Source organism: Nothobranchius furzeri, chromosome 18 (genome assembly GCF_043380555.1).
Source record: "Nothobranchius furzeri strain GRZ-AD chromosome 18, NfurGRZ-RIMD1, whole genome shotgun sequence".
NCBI classification, from domain to species: Eukaryota; Metazoa; Chordata; class Actinopteri; order Cyprinodontiformes; family Nothobranchiidae; genus Nothobranchius; species Nothobranchius furzeri.
In genome coordinates, this window is record NC_091758.1 from 32,877,903 (window position 1) to 32,900,778 (window position 22,876).

Genomic DNA, 22,876 nt, shown 5'->3' on the forward strand with positions numbered 1-22,876 from the left:
AAAACCAGCTTCCTAGCTTACATCCTAAGCTACTTTTATTTTCTGTAGGAGTTTGAGAAAACACGTTCGGAGTCTGGGGAAGAAAAGAAACAAACCCGTCGGCTGTGAGTAAAAGTGAAAACATTACTGAGCTGTTTTAGGGACTTCCTGCTGAAGGAGTTGATGTAATGTCTAACGTTCAAAGTTTCAGCTGCAGACTTGGATTTGGTCTTTCCAAAAATAAAAAACTTCCTTACAATACCTCTTTATGCGACTGAGTTTAGCTCAAAGCAAACACTCAGCAGGATGTGGATTGCTGTGTTTTTTTCCAGCAAGGCCGCCCACACGTCTATTGATGATGAAGACATTATCATCTGTTTAATTTGAAACCTGACTGTTTGCTCAACTTCAGGGTGGTTGATTTTCACATTTTTAGGAGATTATTTTGGAATGAAACAGCAGTTTGCTGGAAAAGAGGCAATCATGGCAAAGAAACCGTGGTTTGTGTTACTGCAGGTAAAATGTGGCCAAGCATTAATTGTTTGGGTCAATTTGTGCGAGTTGTAGCTGACAAACTTTCAGTTCAGTTATTGAATACTTCAGTAATGATAAGCTGAGGAATGTTTAGCTGCCTAAACACTAATTGCCAATGAGGGGAAAGCATCTCAATGGTTTGGTATCAACAGTTTTTGTCCCTTTGGGCAAATTTCATTGGGAAGGATTGTTTACAAAATAATAAGTTACTCAGTCGTGGAATTAGAGTGGAAGTTTGAATGGCTGCCTCATTGATGGGAAATACAGCAACCCTCAATTATATGTCTTGTACAACAGTGCTAGATTACTGTTTTGAAGTTTTGGTTCACTGCACTGCTTGGAAAAGAAAAGTGATTACAGAAAGGACATTTAAATTCCTCGGCAGCTCACGGGGAGATTGAAGTCATATATATATATATCTTTTCTCCTTTGCGTCTGTCTACAAGAAATTCCATCTTAAATAAGGCTTTCAGTCAAAGCAGCATTAGCGGAGGGTGATCTGGCCCAACGATCGTGTTACAGGATCACCATGCTAGCTCTGAATCCCACTTCTGCTCACAGATTTGTTTCAGAGATCGCATGAGGAGTTTGGGATTTGGTTGCCTGGAAGCAAAGCCTGCAGCTTTGGCCTGAAGCAAGAAAAGGCTTGAGTCTCAAATCTTATCTTGCTTTTCATCAGATTTTTATTTTGAATGTTATGACCAGAAATGGTGATTGCTGTTCCACCCAACCATCCTTGGAGTCTTTATTAGCCTAAGCGGCTTTTCATAATTTTGTTGAGCTTCATGCTCGATCATGTGAAGCATAAAAGAAATCCAAATTCTTCAGAGCTTATAAAATCTTGGATAAACTTCAACGCTAGCCTGTTGAGGCTTTCTGGGGACTGAACCGTTTGCAGTCTTTCAAAGTGTGACATCTGTCTAAGAAATGTATGAAATCATTCATGTAGCTAAAGGACCTTGCTTCTGAACTTCTCTTTTCCTTGCAAATTATTGGGGTCAAAGACACATCACAACTGAAGAAATTTAAGTAAAAAACCTAAAGGTGTGGTTCACTGAAAGACAAATTTTAAACCATTTTTTCTGATCATAATCGGCCACTCTGGAAGGCAGTTGTTGGTTCAGCATCCAGGAAACAGCAGAGACCGTCTCGACTAGAATTGAGTCATTAGCATTAGCAACTCCACAACACGTCAGAAGCTCATCCAGGCTTGTTTTATTTATGGAGATAAAACATCAACGTTGCAAAGGAAACAAAGTCAGTGCTAGAGTCACATTTCCGTTAGCCAGTCAGAGGTGAGAGGTATCCGGAAACAAGACAACAAATCCTGCAGCCTGAAGCTCTCCTCTGATCTGCCAAACGTGAAACAGGCGCACCAGAGCTTCTTTTTTTTAAACAAGGCATTCATTCCTGAGACCTTCTAATGTATTGATTTAATGAGTGAACAACACATTTAAAAAACCTCAAATTTAAATAAAAAAAAAATAAAGCAGATAATAGAAAAGAAAACCCAAATGAAAATCCAGAAATCCTCCTTTTTCAAACGTTTCATTGTTTTACAATTGAGGTGGAGAATAAAGTGCATTTCAGGGTCATCTTTTTCATTTTTAGTTTACTTCTTTGTGGACTATCATGTGTTAAGCTCTTGTGGACCTGGCTTTCCTTATTTATGAGCTAAAGAGCTTTCGGGTTCTGCATCAGATAAAAAAAAACAACATGACCACATTATTCATCAAAGTGATTTGAAAAGCATGTGCTGCACATGGTCTTCTAACGTAACTTTTGTCAATATCAGGACTTCTACCCTTTAAAAAAGGTGTGCAGATGGTTAAACTTGTCATCTCTCTGATGAAAGGCGCACCCTTCAGGAGAAGGAATAGAGTTGCTTTCTGTCTCTTAAGTGGTTGGTGATGGACAGAATAAAAAGAGGTATAGAGAGGAGTTTTTATTTTTGATTGCCTTCCAGTTTTCTTTGGCCTGCTGTGCTGCTCACAGCCTCCTCTCAGTTCTAACATAATTCCTCACGCAGAAAGGTCAGTCCATCTCTTGCATACCTTTGTAATCACAACTTTTCCTGTCTTCCCAAGTGAACGCTGCTTGTAGTGCATTTCTTTAACACTGTCATGCGGTTGGAGCGCCAGGAGTCATGGAAGTCATGCAGAAAATAGTTAAATAGTTATTTATGGCTTGAGTCATTGGGAGATAAATGCATATTTAAAATTAAAAACCAAAATCCAAGTTCCGTGCATTTATGCTCTGCAAAAGAAATGTTTAATCCAGGGAACTGATACCCACACCTGATTTTATTTATCTATAAAGGCTAAAGTACAATCGAGGATGATCCCTTTTAGAGAAGCAGCTTCATTTGTTAAGTTTTTTACTCCACCTGGGTACATCCTTGTGTTTAAGGGTTAATGCCCACACTTGGCTGTCACATGTGTGAGACAGCTGTAAGGAAGTACCATGTGTGAATGGTTTTTGACCTCAGTAACACCCAAATGTTTAGGTTCCCCGTCTTATAGCTATTTGAAGTCTTTTTCAGTTTGCCTTTACTTCTCCTCCATTTATCACTCTATGGAATACAAATACTTTGACAAAACCATTTCTCTTAGATGTTAGATGTTAATAGCTTTGGAAAGTGCAAAAAATGCATAAAGTCACCATGAAGTTTTTAAAAGAAATTTGTTGTGTTTAAAAAAAAAGAGGCTAGTGTGAACTGAGTCAACACGTTTTACAAGAACAGGAGGTTTTAAAGTCTTCTGGTAAGGTCAGTGAGCTAAAGCTGAAATTACTGCAGCACAGACATCCACTAGGTCCTCCTAGGCTTTTAAATGTCCTGTGCAGATTTGTAGGGGTTGCACAGTTTACAGTTCATGGCCATGACACTCTTTTAGTGGCCCTGCTGTGAGTTATAGCCCATTAGACAGATCCTGTAATCAATACACAGGCTTTGGTCTTAACCCCGTCATTAACGCAGGCGCAGGACAGCTCGTTCTGAGGTTGTCTCCCTAAACCAGGAGTGCTGCTTTCCCCTCTCCAGCTGGTGTGTCTGTTTGTAGGCTGCTATTGAGTTCTGTTTTGACGTCTAGCTCCACATACTTTTCTAATAGCTGTGTTGAAAATGATTTGCCATCTAGACACAGACACCTTGTTTTCTTTGTTTGTTATGTCTTTTAGTTTTTTTCTGTATTATTTTGTTTTGTGTAACAAAAGCCAGAAGCAAGTCTCTCAACAGGCAGTTTAAGTTTGACTGACACCTACAGAACATTAACATAAAGCATATTTCTCCTGCGGCACACAACTGTGCTGTTGGGGTTTTGCAACCAACTGTATTTCACAGAGCCCTTCTGCTTTAAAGACCATATGGAAGTTGTTGGGATGTGACCCCCCCCCCCCCCCCCCCAGGAGGACGGGATTTGTGGGTTTTTGGTGAAACACCACGTCTCTCAGAGTCAGCTTTACAAGTTTGTCGGCGCACTCCCCCAGATCCAGATATCCTCCGCAGAGCACACCAGCATGTGGCCCATTAGAGGATGAATGTCGGAGTTTGTGGGGATTTGTGTCGGCACTGTGCAACATACCTAAAGGTAATGTTCACTGTGTCATGGGTCAGATGTGGGTTATCAAAATTCCCACACAGATTAAAGATGAAATTAGAGAATACACCCTCTAACGGCTGATTTTGGACCGAAAAGCCCACACCCTTATTGAAAAATGTGCATCTATGACAGAGAAACTTTAATTTAGTGAAACATGTAAGACTTCCCGCAAAGAGCAAATAAAGGATCAGTCAAATACCAGAAGACTCTTTGCTTCATGGTTGTGATTATAAAAACGGTGAAGTTTGCTTTCAAAGCTGCAGACAGTAACAGCAGTGTTTGAAATGATAGGGCTTGTACTGGCTAGCATGTGGAAATCACATGTTACAAAGAGATTTACACTCACTCAAAATGATTAGCATTGAGGGGCAATTGTATTAACCGCTCAATAGACCTTTTCTTAATTCCTCAGTGGACAGTTAGAATGGATGAGAGGCACATTTTTAACCTTGTCTCCCAACTTTGCCCCCCACAGTCTTGAATACTTGACCTCCCTCATGAGGTCTGTCAGGTTCTTTGGTGACTCCTTAAAACCGGCTCCTGCTGTCATCACAGGAGGTTTGCCAGACCGATGATTCAGTTATAAAAGTTTTACTCTTTGTTGTTGATGTTCTGCACAAATTTGGGAAACATTTTGTGTCATGCAGCAAAATGTGCATCCAGATGCATGGACATGAATGTATTTTAATAATCGGCACTTCAAAAGCCAATCACTAGTGAGTTGTTCATTTTTTCATGACTTCTACCAAATTCTAACCCCTAGAGCAGTCTGTGGAAAGTCTTTTCTAAAATGACAGTAAACATATTTTCATTGTCTACAATTTTCAGAAATGCCAGATGACATTTTTGAGCTCTAGTCTATTTTTCAAAGTGAGGAAATGTGAAACACGTTTGAAATATGTCAGATTTTGGTTTCAGATTGCTCCCCTGCTCAGTGACGGGACTGTTAAGATTTAACGGGTTGTATTACTTTGAGTCGCTCGGAGGGAAAGGCAAATCTCAGGTGGATTGTAATGGAGGGGAAGCGAGCACGAGTATGAAATGAGAATCCTGTGGAAGGGGGACAAGAATGGCTATCTTAATTAAAGACTCAAACTTCAGCTTTTAACAGACAACTTTAAACCAGAAGAGGAATCCTGAACAATTTGGGCATTAAGATTGCTTAGACAAAGGTAAATAAGGGTTGAGTCAGCAGGTACAAGACAAATAAGACATCCTTGAAAAGAATGTATCATGATTTTTGTCATATCGTGCAATAAGTGTTATTATGTGTGTGCAGCTCACTATTGGATTAGTTACTCATTTGCTTTTGTTGGATTTATGAATATGCATATTTGCCACCTCTCATTCCATTGTTGTAAGAACGTAGCCCAAAGACTAATAGATGGAGACTTTATTATCCAAACTGAAGCCAGTGTGGAAGTGCCCCTAAAGTGAAATACCCCTAATGACTTCCAGGCAGTGCCTCCAGGATGTCTTAGACTTCTACACCCTCCTTTTGGAAACCAATCAATTTCACTAAATAATTTTCCTCTCAAGACACCATAGAGTTATTAGCTACATTCACTTGGGCACTTTAATTTGACGGTGGGAAAGAGGGAGGCAGAGACTGGTCTGGAATCGAACCAGTTCTGGCTGCGATGAGGGATTTAGTCTTTGTACATGAGGCGCCTGCTGAACCGGCTGAAACGTTGCACCAAATCACTTCTTCTCGTCAGTGTGCTGGTGGTCTCTTTGAAATACTTTGATAATAAAATGATCATACGTGCTTAGAGATGTGTATTTTTGTCCAAAAATACTTTTCAGCTTCACTCTTTGTCCAAAAATAGAAAACAGAAGGATGCTTTGTCCTGCCAGAAAAGAAAACCCTAGAGCTTACAGTCCTCTTTAATACATATGAGGTTTTTATGTAAAAACACAAAATATGCCAGCTTTTTCTCGTAGAACCCTAAATATTCTCATTGGTCTAAATCAAAGAAAACAAGTTGGAAGTAAAACTAAGATATACTATGGGTAACAACCAAATGTGCTCAAATACTACTAAATTGTTGCTAAGTGTTCTTTCAAAATAAATGTTAGGTCTGATGCAAAATGTTGAATTTGCAGATAATAATGCCAACAAAACTTAAACTTTCATCCTTTTCAAAGCTTAAACTGACTTGAAAGGCTCTTTTGAGTTCTACCTGTAATCAGTGGCTTCTACAGGTTTGAACCCAGGCTCTTGCTGTTGTGTCCGTCGTGTCCTTGGACAAAACACCTCACCCTCCGAGCCTGCTGGTGGTGGTCGGAAGGACCGGTTGCTTCTGTGCTCGGCAGCCTCACCTCTGTCAATGTTCCCTAGGGCAGCTGTGGCTACATTGTAGTTCATCACCATCACTGTAGTTAAAGCGCTTTGGAGTCCTCTGACTCAGAAAGGAACTATGCAAGTGTGGGTCATTTATCATAAACTTCAAAAGTTGGGGCAAGTTCAGTATTTATTTATTTGCACAGTGATTTTGAACTTTCCATAACCACGCTGCTCTTATTAACTTCATACTGCTCATGTACATCGTTGAAAGGAACTTTCTCATTGAACTGAAATGAAACACATAGAAAGAAGAGCTGACCAATGCAGCAACCCCAGGTCACAGCACTGCCCCACAGGCTTGTACAGTAGGCACTAAGCCTGATGGGTGCATCCCTTCACCTGCCTCACTTGTTACCCTGATGCACTCATCCCTCTGGAACAGGGTCCATCTGGACTTAACAGACCAGTTTTTAATAATGCATTGGACAGCTCTTGACCCAATTTTAGTCGTTTCTGCAATCTCCTTAGATGTTTTCTCTGCTTGATGCATGCCAATGATCGGACCCTTCTCAGACTAACATCTTTTCACGACCACGCTCAATTCAAATTGCATTTGGCTCTCAGGGACGGCGGACGAGCTTAGCAAAAAATAAAAATATGAATTTGCTTACATTACAGGGCAAGACTATCTCTTTATAAACAATCACACATAATTCCTGAGAGGGGGAAAACTCTGAATTATTAGCTTTAAGCCCAACCTCTCAAAATGACTTATTCAGCTCTAATGCATGTGAAAATTTCAGTTAGAATCTGTAGTTTCATGATAGTCAAGGCTTTTCAAGTGGTAATAATCCATTTTAATTGCCCTGTTCATGCTCATTGCCATAAATAATAATGATATGGTTTAAAACATAACATTAAATCATTTTTGAAGTAATAAATATTTCAGGAAAACCTAAAGATGATGCTTTCCCCATTCAAATGTGTGTGTCTAAGTGTCTTCTGTTTTCAGATGACTGGGTATGGACTCACTCGCCAAAATTTTGGCCAGTCTGGCTCAGTCATAATTAAGACTGAAGTGGCAATGCCAGGAATGTTTGCCATTTCTCCTCTTTCGTTTTTGATGGATTCTCATTTTGTTATTACTCTCGCAAAGTAATAATTGCTGCACATATTTCTGAAATGGATGGAATGCGAGGCAATTAGTTTTAATGATGTGCAAGACAAATCTGCATGACAGCAATTACTGTGACATTGTGCTCAACAGCACAGAGGCAGGGCCCAGGGACAACACAGATAGGTCCTGACTCTGTACTCGAGGACCACGCAGGCTTCTTGTGAGGCAGACGTCAGGTCCAGAGTCACTGACCTGTCCCCTCTGTCATCAACTCGAGGCGACAGGTTTATTTGCCATCAATTTCTGTGCCTCACAGCTCAAAACGGGTCATTAAACACGCGTCACTGCGAGACGGACCTGCTCTGCTTCCTTTTTGATTGCAGTTTGGACAGTTTTATTAGCAGCATTTATTTTCACACATTACCAAGTTTTCCCCTTTCAACATGAGGTTGCTGGAGTGTGTGACCTGTTTCATCCAACGCTACGTCCTGGATTTGAGCTTGAGCAGACTCTGAACAAGACGGCAGCACTCAGACAGCCCATACTTTAGAGGGATGACGTTTGCCAAACAGAACTCAGGCTGTCCCTGTTTTATCCCGTAATGGAAAACTGGAATCGTTTTCCAATTTATACAATCCACAAGCACTTCTTTCTAAATGTGCATGCTCCAGTTAGTTAATAAAGCAATACTTCAGTCAATTTTTGTTCTTCTGTTCATTTTTCCCATCAGAAAAGCCTAAATTTGTTTTGGGAAATAAATTGTTGAAAAGCATTGTAATGGAATCTGAACAGGAAGTGGAGTTTTCAAAATCTGAGCATTGTCACAATAACAGGAAGTGTGCAGCAGGTAGCACTTCTCTTTCTGACTGCCAACATGAGCTGTGGCAGTGTTCCTGCCCGTGATCTGTCCGTGTTCACAGCATCTGTGTCAATAGCATTCCATAGCTGTTGACAGAGCACCACTGTTTGCTTTAGCCACCACAGACCAGTGGCCTAATCTACTGTTTGAGGACAGTGTCATAAATCCTCAAGTTCTGTCTGCTACATTCATTTGTGTCACAGGAACAGCTTGATCGTTTTAAATTGCATGCCACAGTGTCTTTTTGCATTTGAAGTAACTGGAGTGTGATGGAAGGCTTGTGAGGCAGGGGAGAATGGTGCAGATTAATTCTCTTTGCAGCCTGCTGGAAATATTATGCACAAATTCATGTTCTAATCACCGTCACGGTCAGAGGTCGATTAAGTAGCGATGCCTTGCTGGTGGTCTCACTTGGACGTAAAACTCACATTTTACATTTTTAGCGCAGTAAGTCGCCAGCTCGAAGGGTTGCAGAAAAACTCCAGGAGGGTAAATCAAACGTGATTCCAAGACGTTCAGCTAAGGAGCGTGAGCGTAATCTATTTCAGTTTTTTTTTCAGAAATAAAGGATACAGCTCTACTTGCCATCTCTGTGATCAACTAGATTTACTCAGTCAGCCTCCAGTTTTTCTTATTTTCTCTCTTTTTATGGCTTTTTTCTTTTATGGCTGTTTTAAGCTGCAAAAGTACACACTGGACTTTTGATAAGTAGTGTACTAACTGCGTAGAAACACCAACATTTACTTCAAACAGAAACTAGATGTATAAATTTAATGTTAGTGACTATATTTAGAGTTAAAAACTCAACAGTAATTGCAGCTGAAAGCACCCCAAGGGGCTCTGTTGAAGAAGTAGCAAAATGGTTAAGAAGTGAAACTAATGAGCTTTTGACTGACTACATTCTGATCAAACCCCAAAGTTGAGATCAGAAAAAGTTATTTGCTCCCCATGAGGGCGGCCCATGCTCTAATGTGACCTATGAATACCTGATCTCTTTGTTTTCTCCTCAGCTGACTGCCAGCCCCCCTGCCAGAACCGTGGCTCCTGCAGCCGACCGCATACCTGCGTGTGTCGCTCAGGGTTCCAGGGGCCTCGCTGCGAGGAGGTGACCCCAGAACAGGTGTACATCCATGAGCGAGGCACTCTGAGGCGAATCGAGCCTGGCACAAATCCTTTTCAAAAAGACCAACAACAGAGACGCCCCCCCAGTGACACAGCCAAGGTCCTGACCCCGCGACCCGCCACCTCCAAACCACCCATCCAAACTCCGTGAGTTCCTACATCTGGGTTAAATGACGTTTTCTAAGACATGTTTTAAAAGTATAATAATTTTGACTCCAGCAAGTTAGTTATTTTTCTAATATTTTGTTCGGTCAAAATGATTTGCTGTTGGTCAATCACTTCTTTATTGACTCTGCAAGCAAATTCACAGATGGGTGTCTTTCCACTGAAATCATGGACGTAATTTTGGGGGGGAACGGGGGGACATGTCCCCCCCACATTTTCCAAAGTCAAGTTTTGACCCCTGCACTTTTTACCATCCAAAACAATATTACACTATATTAAATTAACACTGGATGAGCTCTAGTACCAAGCAGAAAACAACCGTTTGTGTTGAAGTCTGTTTCCCATTAGAGTATACCGTAAAGATACCCCTCCCCCCTCCTCCCTCCCCCGTGAAAATTCTAAAGTGAAAATTACGTCTATGACTGAAATCACCTGATTTCTGTAGTCTGTTAGATGTTTTATTTGCCCCAAGTAATTAGAACTTCATTCATTTTTAAGTTTTGGTTTTGAGGCCAAAAATGCCACTTGTTGGAGACTAAACTGCAAATTTTGTGAGTCGCTAAGAAGGTAAAAGGAACAATTCAGCAACACATTTATACTTATTTGTTATCAGATTTCTTACATTTTGAACTCTTAAAAGTTAAAACGAGAAGCAATTGAGAAGGGTCTGAGATGAGTTCCAGCAGCTTGCAATGACTCTGCCAGAGAACGTTTGTCTTGCAACTTTCTTAAACATGGTCAAAATGTGTTAAACAGAAGAGCAACCCTTAACCTCACAAGGGAACAGCTGAGAACCTTCACAAACATTTTGAGAACTTTTGGAAACCTCCTCAAGAATGTTGTTCATAAATCGTCACTAATGGTCACCCAAATGAGATAAATGTTGTTTTTACCCAGAAGTTTGCTTGATTCAGTCCCTACCTATGTATTTTTTAGAAAAAAGAAAATCTCTTGTTTTGGTTTTTAAAATTATCTCGTCTCGTCTCGTCTCGTCTTCCTCCGCTTATCCGGGTCCGGGTCGCGGGGGCAGCATCCCAACTAGGGAGCTCCAGGCCGTCCTCTCCCCGGCCTTGTCCACCAGCTCCTCCGGCAGGACCCCAAGGCGTTCCCGGACCAGATGACTTGTTATAAATGTAACCAGAGGTCCAATTTCATGTGTAAACTCTAGCAGTGCCTTGCTGCTGCTAGCTGCCATGCTTGGAAGTGTCCAAAAATGTAATTATAAATATTGGCTTCTCAAAAAGGAACATTAATCCATGCTACTTAGTTAAACAAAAGAACTTGAAAGGTTGATTTTTAAATGTAATTTTTTAATGTTTTGAGTGCCTCAGTCTGTTCTTTTATTGGAATAACCGTGACTATAATGTATCCAACTAATAATTGCTCAAACAAAGGCTTCTTTCAGTATATTCAGCAAATTCTCCAAAGACTGCTAATCAGACAGGCCTAATAGTTTCTTGGCTCAGTTGTCTGACTGCTTATGAGCCAGCCTCATTGGAAACAACTTTTTTTAAAAGTTTGATGAATCTTTTTAGCAAAGCTACAACCATAATTCTGATCAAGGATCTTAAGAGCAAGTCATTATTTCCCTGAATATTTTGATGGATTGTTATTGCCTACAAATTCAGACTTATCTTGTCAAATTGTTCTGTTCTGGACTCGCGCCCAGTGCTTTTCTAATCCACCCACATTGCCACGGTTTATTTGGGCACTGAGGTCATGATTTATCATTTAGCCAGTTTGTCATCTGAGTAATTCCCCTCCACCGAACCACAGAAACATTCTCAATTATAGCTGACATTTAGGGTGTTTTTCTTGCTAATTAATGAACGTCTTATGTCATTTTGGTTTGTTGCTGGTGGTATGGAATGATGATAGCAAAGCCATCCACGTGCTTGTGATAGCTCAATGAAAAACTGCTAAATATCTTGGCACGTGGTTCATGAAAGAGTTTTCTACATCATCTTTCCCAAAACAATTATCTTGAGGCCATAGTAAATCTTTTAATCAATACAAGATCTCTGGAGAGTGCACAGTTGCCATGCATGTGTTTTCTTTGTTCTTGACTCACAGGACATTTTTGTGTACTGAGTCACAGATCTGGGGCAAATAGAGGGAGAATGGGCTGCAGGTTCAAATTTGAAGGAGCAGACGGTGTTCCTGAATCACAAATTCCAGCTCTATGACTATCTTTACTGTCATGCTTCTAACTAAAAGGACTCAAAGAGGTGTAAAGTTCAACTTGAGCCATTGCACCTTTCAAATAGCCAGCTAATCCAGGAAAAAAAGTGGATGTAATTAGTGTCATTTTTCAAAAAAATACCCAAATTGTGATAGTTTCCATTTTAGATTAATGGGGCCTTTTAGGATACGGTAACTTTAATGAACCTTTGCCGCTGCATTACTTCAAAATGATCTTTTAGGGGTGTGACAGTGTTCCCTGTGGATGGATAGCACATTTTGGTTTTGTATATCAGGGTGAGATTCTGCTGCTGTCAAGGCCAGAAAAGCACGAGCAACAATGTGAGGTCATGGAGAGTGAAAGTCAGATAGCGAGGCCCGAGCCAAGGCTCAATAAAGGAGGAGGTGATTAGGGAGGGTAGATGCTCTGGATGAGATAGATTATGTCAGCCTTGCCCTTACCTATTTATTTAGGGGCGAAGGCTGTGTAGTACAAGAAACACTCAACCATTCTCCTTTCATTTTTCACTACTGAAGGAGGTATGAGGTACTATATATGTCTACTTTGCAGCTAAATTGGCTCGTTATGTCAGCATCACCTTGTAATTTATTCAAGTGGCACCATGCATGGAGCCTATAATGAATTATACAGGGGAGAAAAAACAGAAATGTTTATATTTAAAAAGAAAAAAATATTCTTTTGGAAACAAAGGAGTCAGCTAAACTGAAGAAGGTGACAAACTTCCAAGCTATTGAATATTTGGTCGTATTTCTTCTTTCTTGACATGTGGTTTAAAGTCTAGAACTCCACCGTGTGCTCATGGGGAAAATGATGTTTTGTTCAGTTCCCAGCAGACAAGCACTTAAGCCTTTTGAAACTAAAAACAAGAGTTCTCTTTCTTTTTTTATTATCAGGCATTAAGGACTTAAATTGTTAGAAGATAACTGTTTTGAGTTTTGGAAAATATGTCAACATCATCTCCCTTAATCCCTAAATTCTAGAGACTGGACGCCTAGTAAATGACCTCACTGGATTTTTTTCATTATGTCGTATTATTTTTAAATAAACTACTTGTTCAACTCTGCCGTGCCTCAAAAGTCTTCTGACTCCTCCTAGACCCTCTTAACAAATGTCCCTAGTGCCTTTTTCTGGAGGATTATCTGTAAATTCCAAGTTGAACTGCTGGCAGCAAAATAATAGTTTCTCCCTCTGACCTGAGCAGTGGAACAAATCCAGTTTACTATTATTCTGCGTATCCTGTGAGCACTTCTCTCTGCACTTACGTCTGTCTGGTCCCTGTCGGCTCCATACGGATCCCGGGTTGAAGGATCAGGGTCGGTGGTGAGTACTCCTGGTTTAGTTGGACCTGTGATGATGTATGCAGGACACACTCACCTCTTATCATCTATGTCCTTGTCATCTGATATCGGCTCTCTCCAGGATGCAGAGAAGGGCAAAGCAGGATGCGTCAGCTGGATGCAGCTCTTCCATATAAAGGCCACTTCTCTGCTATCTGCTGACTTAATGAGATTGAAGGCAGATGGCTAGACCCTGGAACTTAGCTTGATGATCTAATAAAATAAATTAAACATCCAAGTCAGAAGTCATGGTGAAATGTCCCCTCTGGATTAGGCATGAGTCCCTGCCTCAAGAGGAGGAGTAACATGGTGTAATGTTGGATTGATGGCTTGAAGCTTATACTTGATAGTGAATGGAGTGGAGCTGAAAGGTGAAGCTCTTGATTATGATAAAGAAAAAAGCTTCCTCATTATGGCTGTGCTTAGCCTTAGGATGAGGAGCTCCATCGTGGGGGAACTCAGAGTTGAGCAGGCGCCCCTCCTCATCAAAAGGAACCAGCTGAGGTAGTTTGAGCATCTGATGAGGATGTGTCCTGATTGTCATTATTGGTGGTTTTCAAGAAGGTTTCACTTTGGTAAAAAGACGAAAGCCAATTTTTGACCAGCCTCACTCCTTCTGATAATCTTAACGCAAACATGGGGAATTGTGGCATCAAGTCATCTCCATACCGTGTTTTTGATCTGCTCAGCAACTGAACTAGGTTCACTCACTGAGTGAAATGACCTGATTTAGTTGCTGAGCTGAAGAAAAACAAGGCATGGAGATGGCTTGTTGATGCCACAATTTCCCATCTCGTTCTTAAAGGTGCATAAGATAACGTAACGGATATAAAGATAATCTTATCAGATAATCCCACCTTTTGTGGTGTATTGCAAGTCCTCTGGTCCAATGGAAGGATGTTGGGAATGCTCAGATTTTAAATCCGGGCTAAGAATCATGTTGGATTATGTTGGTGTGATTGTCACTGACAAACAAATGCGCTGCCTGTTATATTGGATATCTAGCCAATAAGAATGCAAGGTTAGTCATGTTCGTTTACTTCAAAGTCCCATTTTATCTCACGAGATTTCACGTCTGAGTGGGGAATGTCTGTTTTATCACCACGAATATGATCTCTCATACTTTGAAGATCATCCTTCTGTTTTGTAGTCCAGCCGAGTGAACTGGGAGTAAACATGAATGGTTTAGCTTTTTTTTAGTACATGCTGCCTCATAGCTTTTGGCAAAGAGCTTTTCACAATCATGCATAAACATTATAGTGTCAGAAATTATGACAATGTTTTTAACTATAATGTTAAGCTGTTTTATGTCAATATGAAACACAGAGAAAGGACAAATGCACATGTAGTATTCTGCCCAATAAACTGTAATGTTTATTGTGAGCCCACTGTTTTACTGGTGACTAACGCGGCTGGTGGTTGTGCGGCTCGTTGACTCAAGGCCTTGCACTTCACCACCCAGATGTTATTTTGGAGGAAACTGTGGTCATCGTCAGAGTTCTCCGTGTTTATCATGGATCACTGGTTGCTTTCACTCCCACTCCAGACCAACCACAACACCATCTGCTGGGAGCTGCTGTCAAAACCCTCTACAGCTGGTTATCCCTGCACCTGCAACAAAAGATTTGAATATGTTTTTTTTTATTATGAACATTAAACATGATAAGGTATGAAACAGTAAAAAAAGTACTTTTCTAAACATTTGGCCTGGGGTGGTTTTTTAACTACCAATTGGCCATCTGCTTTCCTGCTCAGATTTGACATTTAAAATCCTCCCCTTGTTTCCTTCTGGGCCACTGCCTTAACAGAAGAGGTATTGTAGATGGGGAGTCTGGTTAAAGGATAGTGATAAAGGGCATTTCCCACAGGTTGTACAGTACCATATGTTCTCCTTTGAATAGAGCTCTATTCCTCTTTTAAGCCTGGCATATGACTTTGTGTCTGGATTTATGATTTATACTCCTGAACTTGGACGGGGTTAACAGGTGAACTGGGTTTCTTCTTAAAGGCATGTTTGTGTGGCAGGCTGGTGCTACAAACCTGACCTTAGTCCTTACAAAGAATATTTTCCTGTGATGAGTAGAATATGGCTCTCTGAAGTACGATACGATTTGTGCCGATGGGTATCATGTACCTGTTTCATTGTGAGATGATTAAAGACAACCCCAGCAGAGGATCCCTGTGCAGGTTCAAAAACAAAGATTTGCTTAACTTTACTGTTGTAAAATGGTGAAAATGAGCTAAAACTAATATATCAAATGTGTTTCCAGGGTTCCGGATATTAGCAACTTTACAGTTTGGCCTGAGTCAGGCCAGGAAGAGCTGGTACATCTCTCACCGGAAAGACACAACCAAATGAACCCCATGAGTGTTGACCTTCCTGCTGGGCCAGAGAAAACAAAGGACTGTAGAGAACTCAGCTTTTAGCTGGGGCAGATATGTATTTCTCTTCCTCTATCTCAACTTTCCTAAAGCTCCAAACAAATCGTAGTTAGCATCTGTGGCCAAATCTATCTCATCATGCAGCTGATGCAGCTGTCGTAGGAGCCCAGCTATCAAACAACACTTACAGAAGGAAGAGTGTCTATCCCAGAATGCTCTCTGGTCCATCCATCCATCCATCCATTTTTGGCTGCTTATCTGGGGTTGGGTCGCAGGGGCAGTAGCCTAAGCCAGGAGGCCCAGACATCCCTTTCCCCAGCCACTTGGGAACGTAGATGTCAATGTAGATGTTGGTCAGTGCGCAAGTAACTGCACTGAGTGTTATGGTTGCATGTAGCATCAGTTAATTCATTCAGACTTTAGGAAGCGGAGACCTCCAAACCAATCAAACTGACTCATCAGACAAGCTCAAAAAAGACAGACAGAATACATTTCTTATCCCTAAACCCAACTTAGCGTCGATCTTCTTCATCCATCATAAATCAGTTCTTCATGCTTACTCCAAAATTCCAAATTTCCTGGAGGCTGTTTTTGGCTGATTTTCAGAGCAGTCTGACATGAGATGCTGACCAGCAAGTAGATATAACCTCAGTCAGCGCTTTGTAATGACTCTTCCTGCTGACCTGTCTTGTGGCATTTCACAAAGTGCATGATCAGAGCATCTACCATAAACTGGAGAATATTGAATGGCCTCTTGTCTCACCACGTCTCCGGGCATTTAGATTCCAGTCACTGAACCACAGTTACCACACTGCCTCGCTTCTATCCAGAATCGGGGCTTTCTGGATCTCTTCTATTTTGAACACCAAACTTAATAAATACTTAGGTGAAAACAGACAAGCTGGCAATGCTACTGACCCCTGAAGTTAAAAATTGAGCTGTTTGTTTGACAGGTTTTGGTTTGTGACTGTGGACTGCAGTAGTCATTTGTTGTGATCGTGTTGTGTCAGCAAACCTTTGTGGGGTCAAAGTTACAGAAAATCTATTTTCATGCTGGTGAGGAAAGCAATACTCAAATAGATGGAACTTCATATTTTTATTTGTCTATGTGGTGCTTTTAATATTTAATATGATATTTCAACTTTTCATTTGCATGAGGGGAAGAAAATAAAAGTCTTTTGAATAAATCCAGCTTGACAGTAATTAATTTCACCCTTTTCATTGGCTGCTTCTGGTGAGATTCCTGGAAAGCGGTCCAGACAGAGCTGTTGTGATTCAACCCAGCCTCTGTAGCCAGTGTGATAAACCCTCAGACTCTCCCCCGCATTTCACAAGATGAAACATTCTGCCATTATTATCTATGCGACTAAAGATTTTCTCTAATAAAAAATTGGCCTTAATTGCTCAATGATGCTTGGCCTTATTTGACCAATTAGATTTGGTAGGAAACATGTTTTGGTAGACTGGAGCATATAAAAGCTCCATTCTGTGGTCAGGTGCTCATTCATGCGTCATCACGGGTCATCAATTGGACAACTGGCACTAGATGCACAGTTAAGTAGATGAAAGCTGCAATAACAAATTTACAGAACAAGCTAGCTTTTAAAGACAAACGCGGTCACAGAACTTTCACTCCTCCCGTCAGGTATTGTCCCTGGGCTACATCCGCTGGATCCAGCAACCCACGTTACCACAGTAAACCAGAGAAAGCTAAACGCCAGTCGTCGTTGTCTAGGTCCAAACATCTTTTGTGTTCCACAACTTCAAATTAAGCTTTTGGGACTGGTAGTTTGTCCTAAAGTTGAAGTGGTAGAAGCTGGCTGTTTCTCCTTCTCTGATATTATTGAGCGGATAACCTCTCACACCAGTGGAGTTCTGTTTCTAAATACGTGAGTGTGTGATGAATGGAGGTTTGGCGAGGCCAACAAAGATATGGTCCAATAGTTGTTTTTGGTCTTAAACATGTTATTGGCAGAGGGTTTTAGACAAATGTGAGAGAAACAATTCATTGTTGTTAATTTATTTATTTTTCACTATATATTTATAGCTATACTATGTTAGGATGTTGTGAAAAGGCATGGAAAAAATGTTTTAATCTTGTTTTCCAAATTTGCCATTGCAGCTTGAGGTAAGCTGCAATTAGGTATTAATCACCTTTCACTTCAGTTCAAGTAGAAAAAATCTCAACCAGTGCAGCTTTCTTTCCTAACATAAAATCATCCATCCATTCCATCCATAATCTGAACCTACTAGTCCACACAGGGTTGCGGGGTGGGGGTGGGGGGTGGGGGGGTGCCTATCTGCAGCTGTCAACGGGCAAACAGGCGGGGTACACCCTGGACAGATTGCCTGTCCATTGCGGGGCAATACAGAGACACACAGCACAAACAACCATGCACACACACACACACTCACACCAAATGACTGTTTAGAGAGACCAGTTAACCTGACAGTCATGTTTTTGGACTGTGGGAGGAAGTCGGAGCACCTGGAGAGAACCCACGCGTGCACAGGGAGAACATGCAAACTCCATGCAGAAAGACCCCAGGCCGGGACGTGAACCCAGGATCTTCTTGCTGCAAGGCAACAGTGCTAACCACTGCGCCACTGTGCAGCCCAACATAAAATCAGTTTCTTCTAAATAAGCAAGCATGTTGGTGAGCGAACATTTGTTCTCTTTCAGCAGGATGTTGCATTTCTTTGACTTAGCAGCAACACCATAGCTGGGTGATTAGAGTACAAAACAACGTGTGAGAAGAGCCAAAACTATTTACAGCCAGACATTAAACCTTTACAAAAAGCTGTAATCAGAGTAAAGTGACTGCTGCTGGTGTGTGGAAAGTTATTTTTGAATATCCAATAAACATAAAGTCTACCGCTATCCATAATATTACATTGTTGCTATGAGGAACACACTATGACAACAATATGAGAAATAAAAGGATGCTATATTTATTGCTGCATGATGCTGAAGATCAGTCTAAGGATTTTATTGAACAAAATAAATAAAAATGAGCATGAAAGAACTCATCCAAAACACCTGATTCACTTTTGCAGAATCAAATTTCAAAGTAAAAACAAACCATCCTGCTATTTGGACATGTTTTCTCTTTCCCAAGCTACACTGTATAATGTCTTTGACATCTCAGTGATTCATAGCACGTTTGGGCTTTGAATAGCAGGACATGAGCAGGAGTCAAGTGTGTATGTATTTGCTAATGCTCTCAAGTAACTCCTCCTGGGACCAGTCTGCACTCTCCATCCTTGTCTGTGAGACGTGGAGTTGCATCTGTTGCTGAACCTCTCACTGAAAAAAATCTCACTTGATGTTATCAAATGTAATTTCTAGTGAAAAGAAATGGATTCTCTTTCTAAAGTTTTACTTCTTGCATGGTTTAATGTTGTCTTTCAATTGTGACTGATTCCAAATCTTTGGCTTTCGTGTTGCCTCTTGATAGGAAATACCTAAAATATTTGTAATGATTGTCTTCTTGCATCCAAAATAGTTCACCCCCTCCTTATGGCGCTCTGCATAGTGCTCCCTCGTTGACTGCTAAAGTTCGTGTCCCAAATGCACTCATAAATCTCGTGTCTTCATTGTTGCCAACATTGTTTGCAGTGGTGGAGCAGCACAAGGATTTCATTGTTTCTGCTGCTGTTTGCAGTTTTATTTTTAGATATTGTCTGTTCTCTGCGGTCAGACTGATGAAATGCATACCCAAACAGTTTCTGAAATGAGTAATAGACGATGATATTTTATTCGAGTGACATAAATGTGTGCAAACTTTGATTTAAATGTTATTTTGATGACAGTCGTTTACGCACCCATTTCTCAGTAGCTTTCACGTTGCCATGATCATGTGCAGTCCCCATATCATGAGGCTTTTGGTGGATGTTTTATGTTTCATTTACATTTTGTGAACTCATTTTGTCAAAACAGAAAGAAAAATGACAAAGAATCATGTGATGATTGTGGTGAATGGTTGTAAACATTGTGGTACTTGCAGAAGTGTACCACAAATCACTCTAGAGAGTGTGTCCAGTCCAGCACAAAGAAAACTGTGATGGATAAAGTGGCAATACTTCGAGCTAACTGGTTTTACCCAGATTGGGATGTTTCTGCCAGAAACCTGCCAGTTGCACACTGTCTTGTTTAGACTGTCTGTTAAAAGCCACAGGGCTCCATCCAACAACCTCTGTGTGTCAACTATTTTTGTACATTAGGTGCTACAATCCAACAGTCCAAACCATTAGATTCCAATTGGAGCTTTGTTATTCTCCAACATATCACAATGAGGAATGAGCCTTGCCGAACTGGACCTGTGCTGAGCATCAAATAGTGAAAGGGCTGGTTAAAAACCTTCTATCCAGCCTGCAAGGCATCTCAAACCCAGAGGTAGGTTCTCCACTAGAGATGCGTCAACTGCCAAGAGTTCTTTATTTCTTCGAGAGATTTATGGACACCGAGGATCATGAAAGCACCTCAGAGACAGAGCTGTTAGTGAACGGATCAGCTGTGGTCCACACGTTGCTGTTCAGTGCTTCACATAAACACCACTCAGGCCTCGTCATGCAGAGTGGGCTACAGAGATAGTTTAAGATGTAAACAGTTCCTGAGGATCTGGGTCATCGTGTGTGTGTGTGTGTGTGTGTGTGTGTGTGTGTGTGTGTGTGTGTGTGTGTGTGTGTGTGTGTGTGTGTATGTGTGTGTGTGTGTGTGTGTGTGTGTGTGTGTGTGTGTGTGTGTGTGTGTGTGTGTGTCATCAGATAAACCCAGAATTCTTCCATCTGTCTACGAGACACTTGCTTCCCGGTGGATACCTTACAGGAACAACACCGTCACAAACTGGAGGAGTAGAGCTAGTGTTTTCCAAGTATTCACTAAAGCGCTTTTTTGACAGTTAAACAAAGACAGCCATCAGAACGTGTCCCCCCCACCCCCCACCCCCACCCCGATGCACTTTGGTCAGAACCCCTAAAACGTCACCTGGCATTTTACTTGGCGAGTTAAAGTCCAACAGTGGTTGTTGTGCAGCACCATCAGAGTTTCACGGAACAAAGGATTGGTAGCGTGGCTGACTTTCTTCCATTTTTTATTCTGATATGTGTTTTTACAATGCTTGACTCTGTGGTATTTGTGCTTCAATCCAAGTCATCTGGGTCAATAAGCAGAGCTGGAACTGCCACTCACACTGTCCATCACGCTGTCAGAAAGCTCACGTCCACATGTTGTGCAAAGTAACTCGTCAGAAGCTTTGTCATTTCAGCACAACCTATTCTTGGCCTTCCATGTCTGTGATTTATAATTTCCTCAGCTCTTTTGAGATTTAGCTCTAATTCTTTTCCATTTGAACATGTAAATGAATGATAATGAGTGATGGTGGTCCTTGCCAGTGACTCAGTGTCATACTTGGAAGCTTCATTTTCTACTGCTTTGATCACAATCCTGGCCTGAGATTTATCAGAATTTGAGATTTCTTTTGGCAAACGTTTACTGAACACATGTTGTGAGCATGTACACACTCGGATAAGAAATACATCTCATAACTGTAAATCTTTTTTATGCAATCAATGAGTCAAATGATATTAATTTCAGGATTTCAACAACTTACACATGCAATTAACACTTGTTCTTTGGCTTGATTGTATTTGTACAGTAGTTGATGCTTAATTTGAATGTTGGTGTCATTTCTGTATGCAAATACCATCATGCATGAGTACATTCAACTATATCAGCAAAGCCTCTGGCTAAAGGGCCATGCAACCCAAGCATGCCCATCTGCTGTCAGGAGAGGACTGGCAAGAATCGGTCCTAATTGAAGATCTGCAGAAAAAAAATCCAACTTAAAAAAAAAAGTCAAGTGACACAATTTTGTATTGAAATATTAGAAATTTGTTGCAGAAAAATGTTAGCAAGCGCTCTTTTGTTGAGGAGACAAAAGTTGAAAGTACAAGGTGGAGTTTCTTTGTATGTTTGTGATTACTGGGTTACCAAAAGGAACATGTTATGATATTTTTTCTTAAGTTATAATAGTTCTAGTTTACTTCAAACATGCTCATGATGTTCTTTGCGCAAAATCTCTCTCACACAAAATGACTTCGTTATTCTTGACATTTTCAGTACTGCTAATTGTTCTGTTTGTGACATCACAAAGAGGGACTTTTTGAAACGGCTCATGTTAGGCCCTTATTTCCGAAAAATCAAACAGTGACGGAAAATAAATGAACTGATATTTTTTTTTTCATGTTTGGAGTGTTTATAGAGGAAATAGAGACTGACATTGCATTACAAACGCATACAAACATTTAATTGAGATTAAGAAAACACTTGGAATGGCCTTTATTTTTTTAGATATGCACTAAGAGTTATGTTTTATTCTTTTGTAAAAAGAGAATCCAGAGCATGCAGGAGGGATGGTGCTAGTGGTCAAGCTCAACACCCCCCCCCCCCCCCCCCCCCCCCCCCGTGTACGAAAGCATGTAAGGAAATAGATCACATTCTTCTGATGCAGCACTCATTGTATTATTGACAGAAGTTTCTTTTGAGTCATGCAGGTCTAAAGCTGGGGAATGGTACCATTTCTCAGAAGAATTTCAGTTCTTCATGAAATTATACATGCAGAATTTTGTCTTGCTTTTCCCTCCATTCCCTCTGATCTGCAGGCAGAAAGGGTAGTGATGACCTCATGCATGGAGGAAGTGACTTTGCCACTGAAGTCGGAAGGAGCAACATCTGGCTAAGCCCAGGAAGTCAGACAGGATGCTTGCAGGCCAGGTGTCAGTAGTAGTGAAAAAAGCAGAAATTTTTATTGGCATCTGTAACTGGGTTTATCACCTTCTGTCCATCCTGGCATAAGAACCTCTTGCTTCCCTGTGTCATATCCTTTACCCGGCTCCACCCTGAAGATTCAGCTTATGGGTCAGCAACTGCCAGCTGTGTGTGTGTCTTTAGAAATGATTATGTGAGAAACCATTATCAAATGTTGGCCTCTTTTTTCCTCCTCCTTTCCTTTAGTTCATTTAAGCACCAGGAATGTTTTTTTAAGCAGTGACTTGCAGAGGCTTGTGCCTCATGTGCTTCACCCTTCAGCTGGGACAGGGTGTGTTTATCTGCTTTTTGTGTTTGCAACAAAGTGTGTGGGCACATGGATGTTTGTGTCCAGTCTGTTATTGCCTGATTATTGCTGTGAGTCATCAGTGTTGATTCAGTGTGTAACTGTGTGGCTTAAAACTACATGTAATGAAGTGGATGAACAGGTCATAACCTCATTTGTGGTCTGATTACAGTCTTG

General features: G+C 40.9%; 1 protein-coding gene across 2 annotated transcripts in view; it reads left to right on the forward strand.

Annotated features, from left to right (window-relative positions):
- LOC107392044 (latent-transforming growth factor beta-binding protein 2) overlaps window positions 1-22,876 on the forward strand; it is an 87,003-nt gene that overhangs the window by 5,589 nt on the left and 58,538 nt on the right. For both annotated transcript variants that reach the window (XM_015969616.3, XM_054741567.2), the window contains exon 3: window positions 9,386-9,644. In XM_015969616.3, coding sequence (XP_015825102.3) covers window positions 9,386-9,644 — 259 coding nt within the window. The remainder of the gene's footprint in view (window positions 1-9,385; window positions 9,645-22,876) is intronic.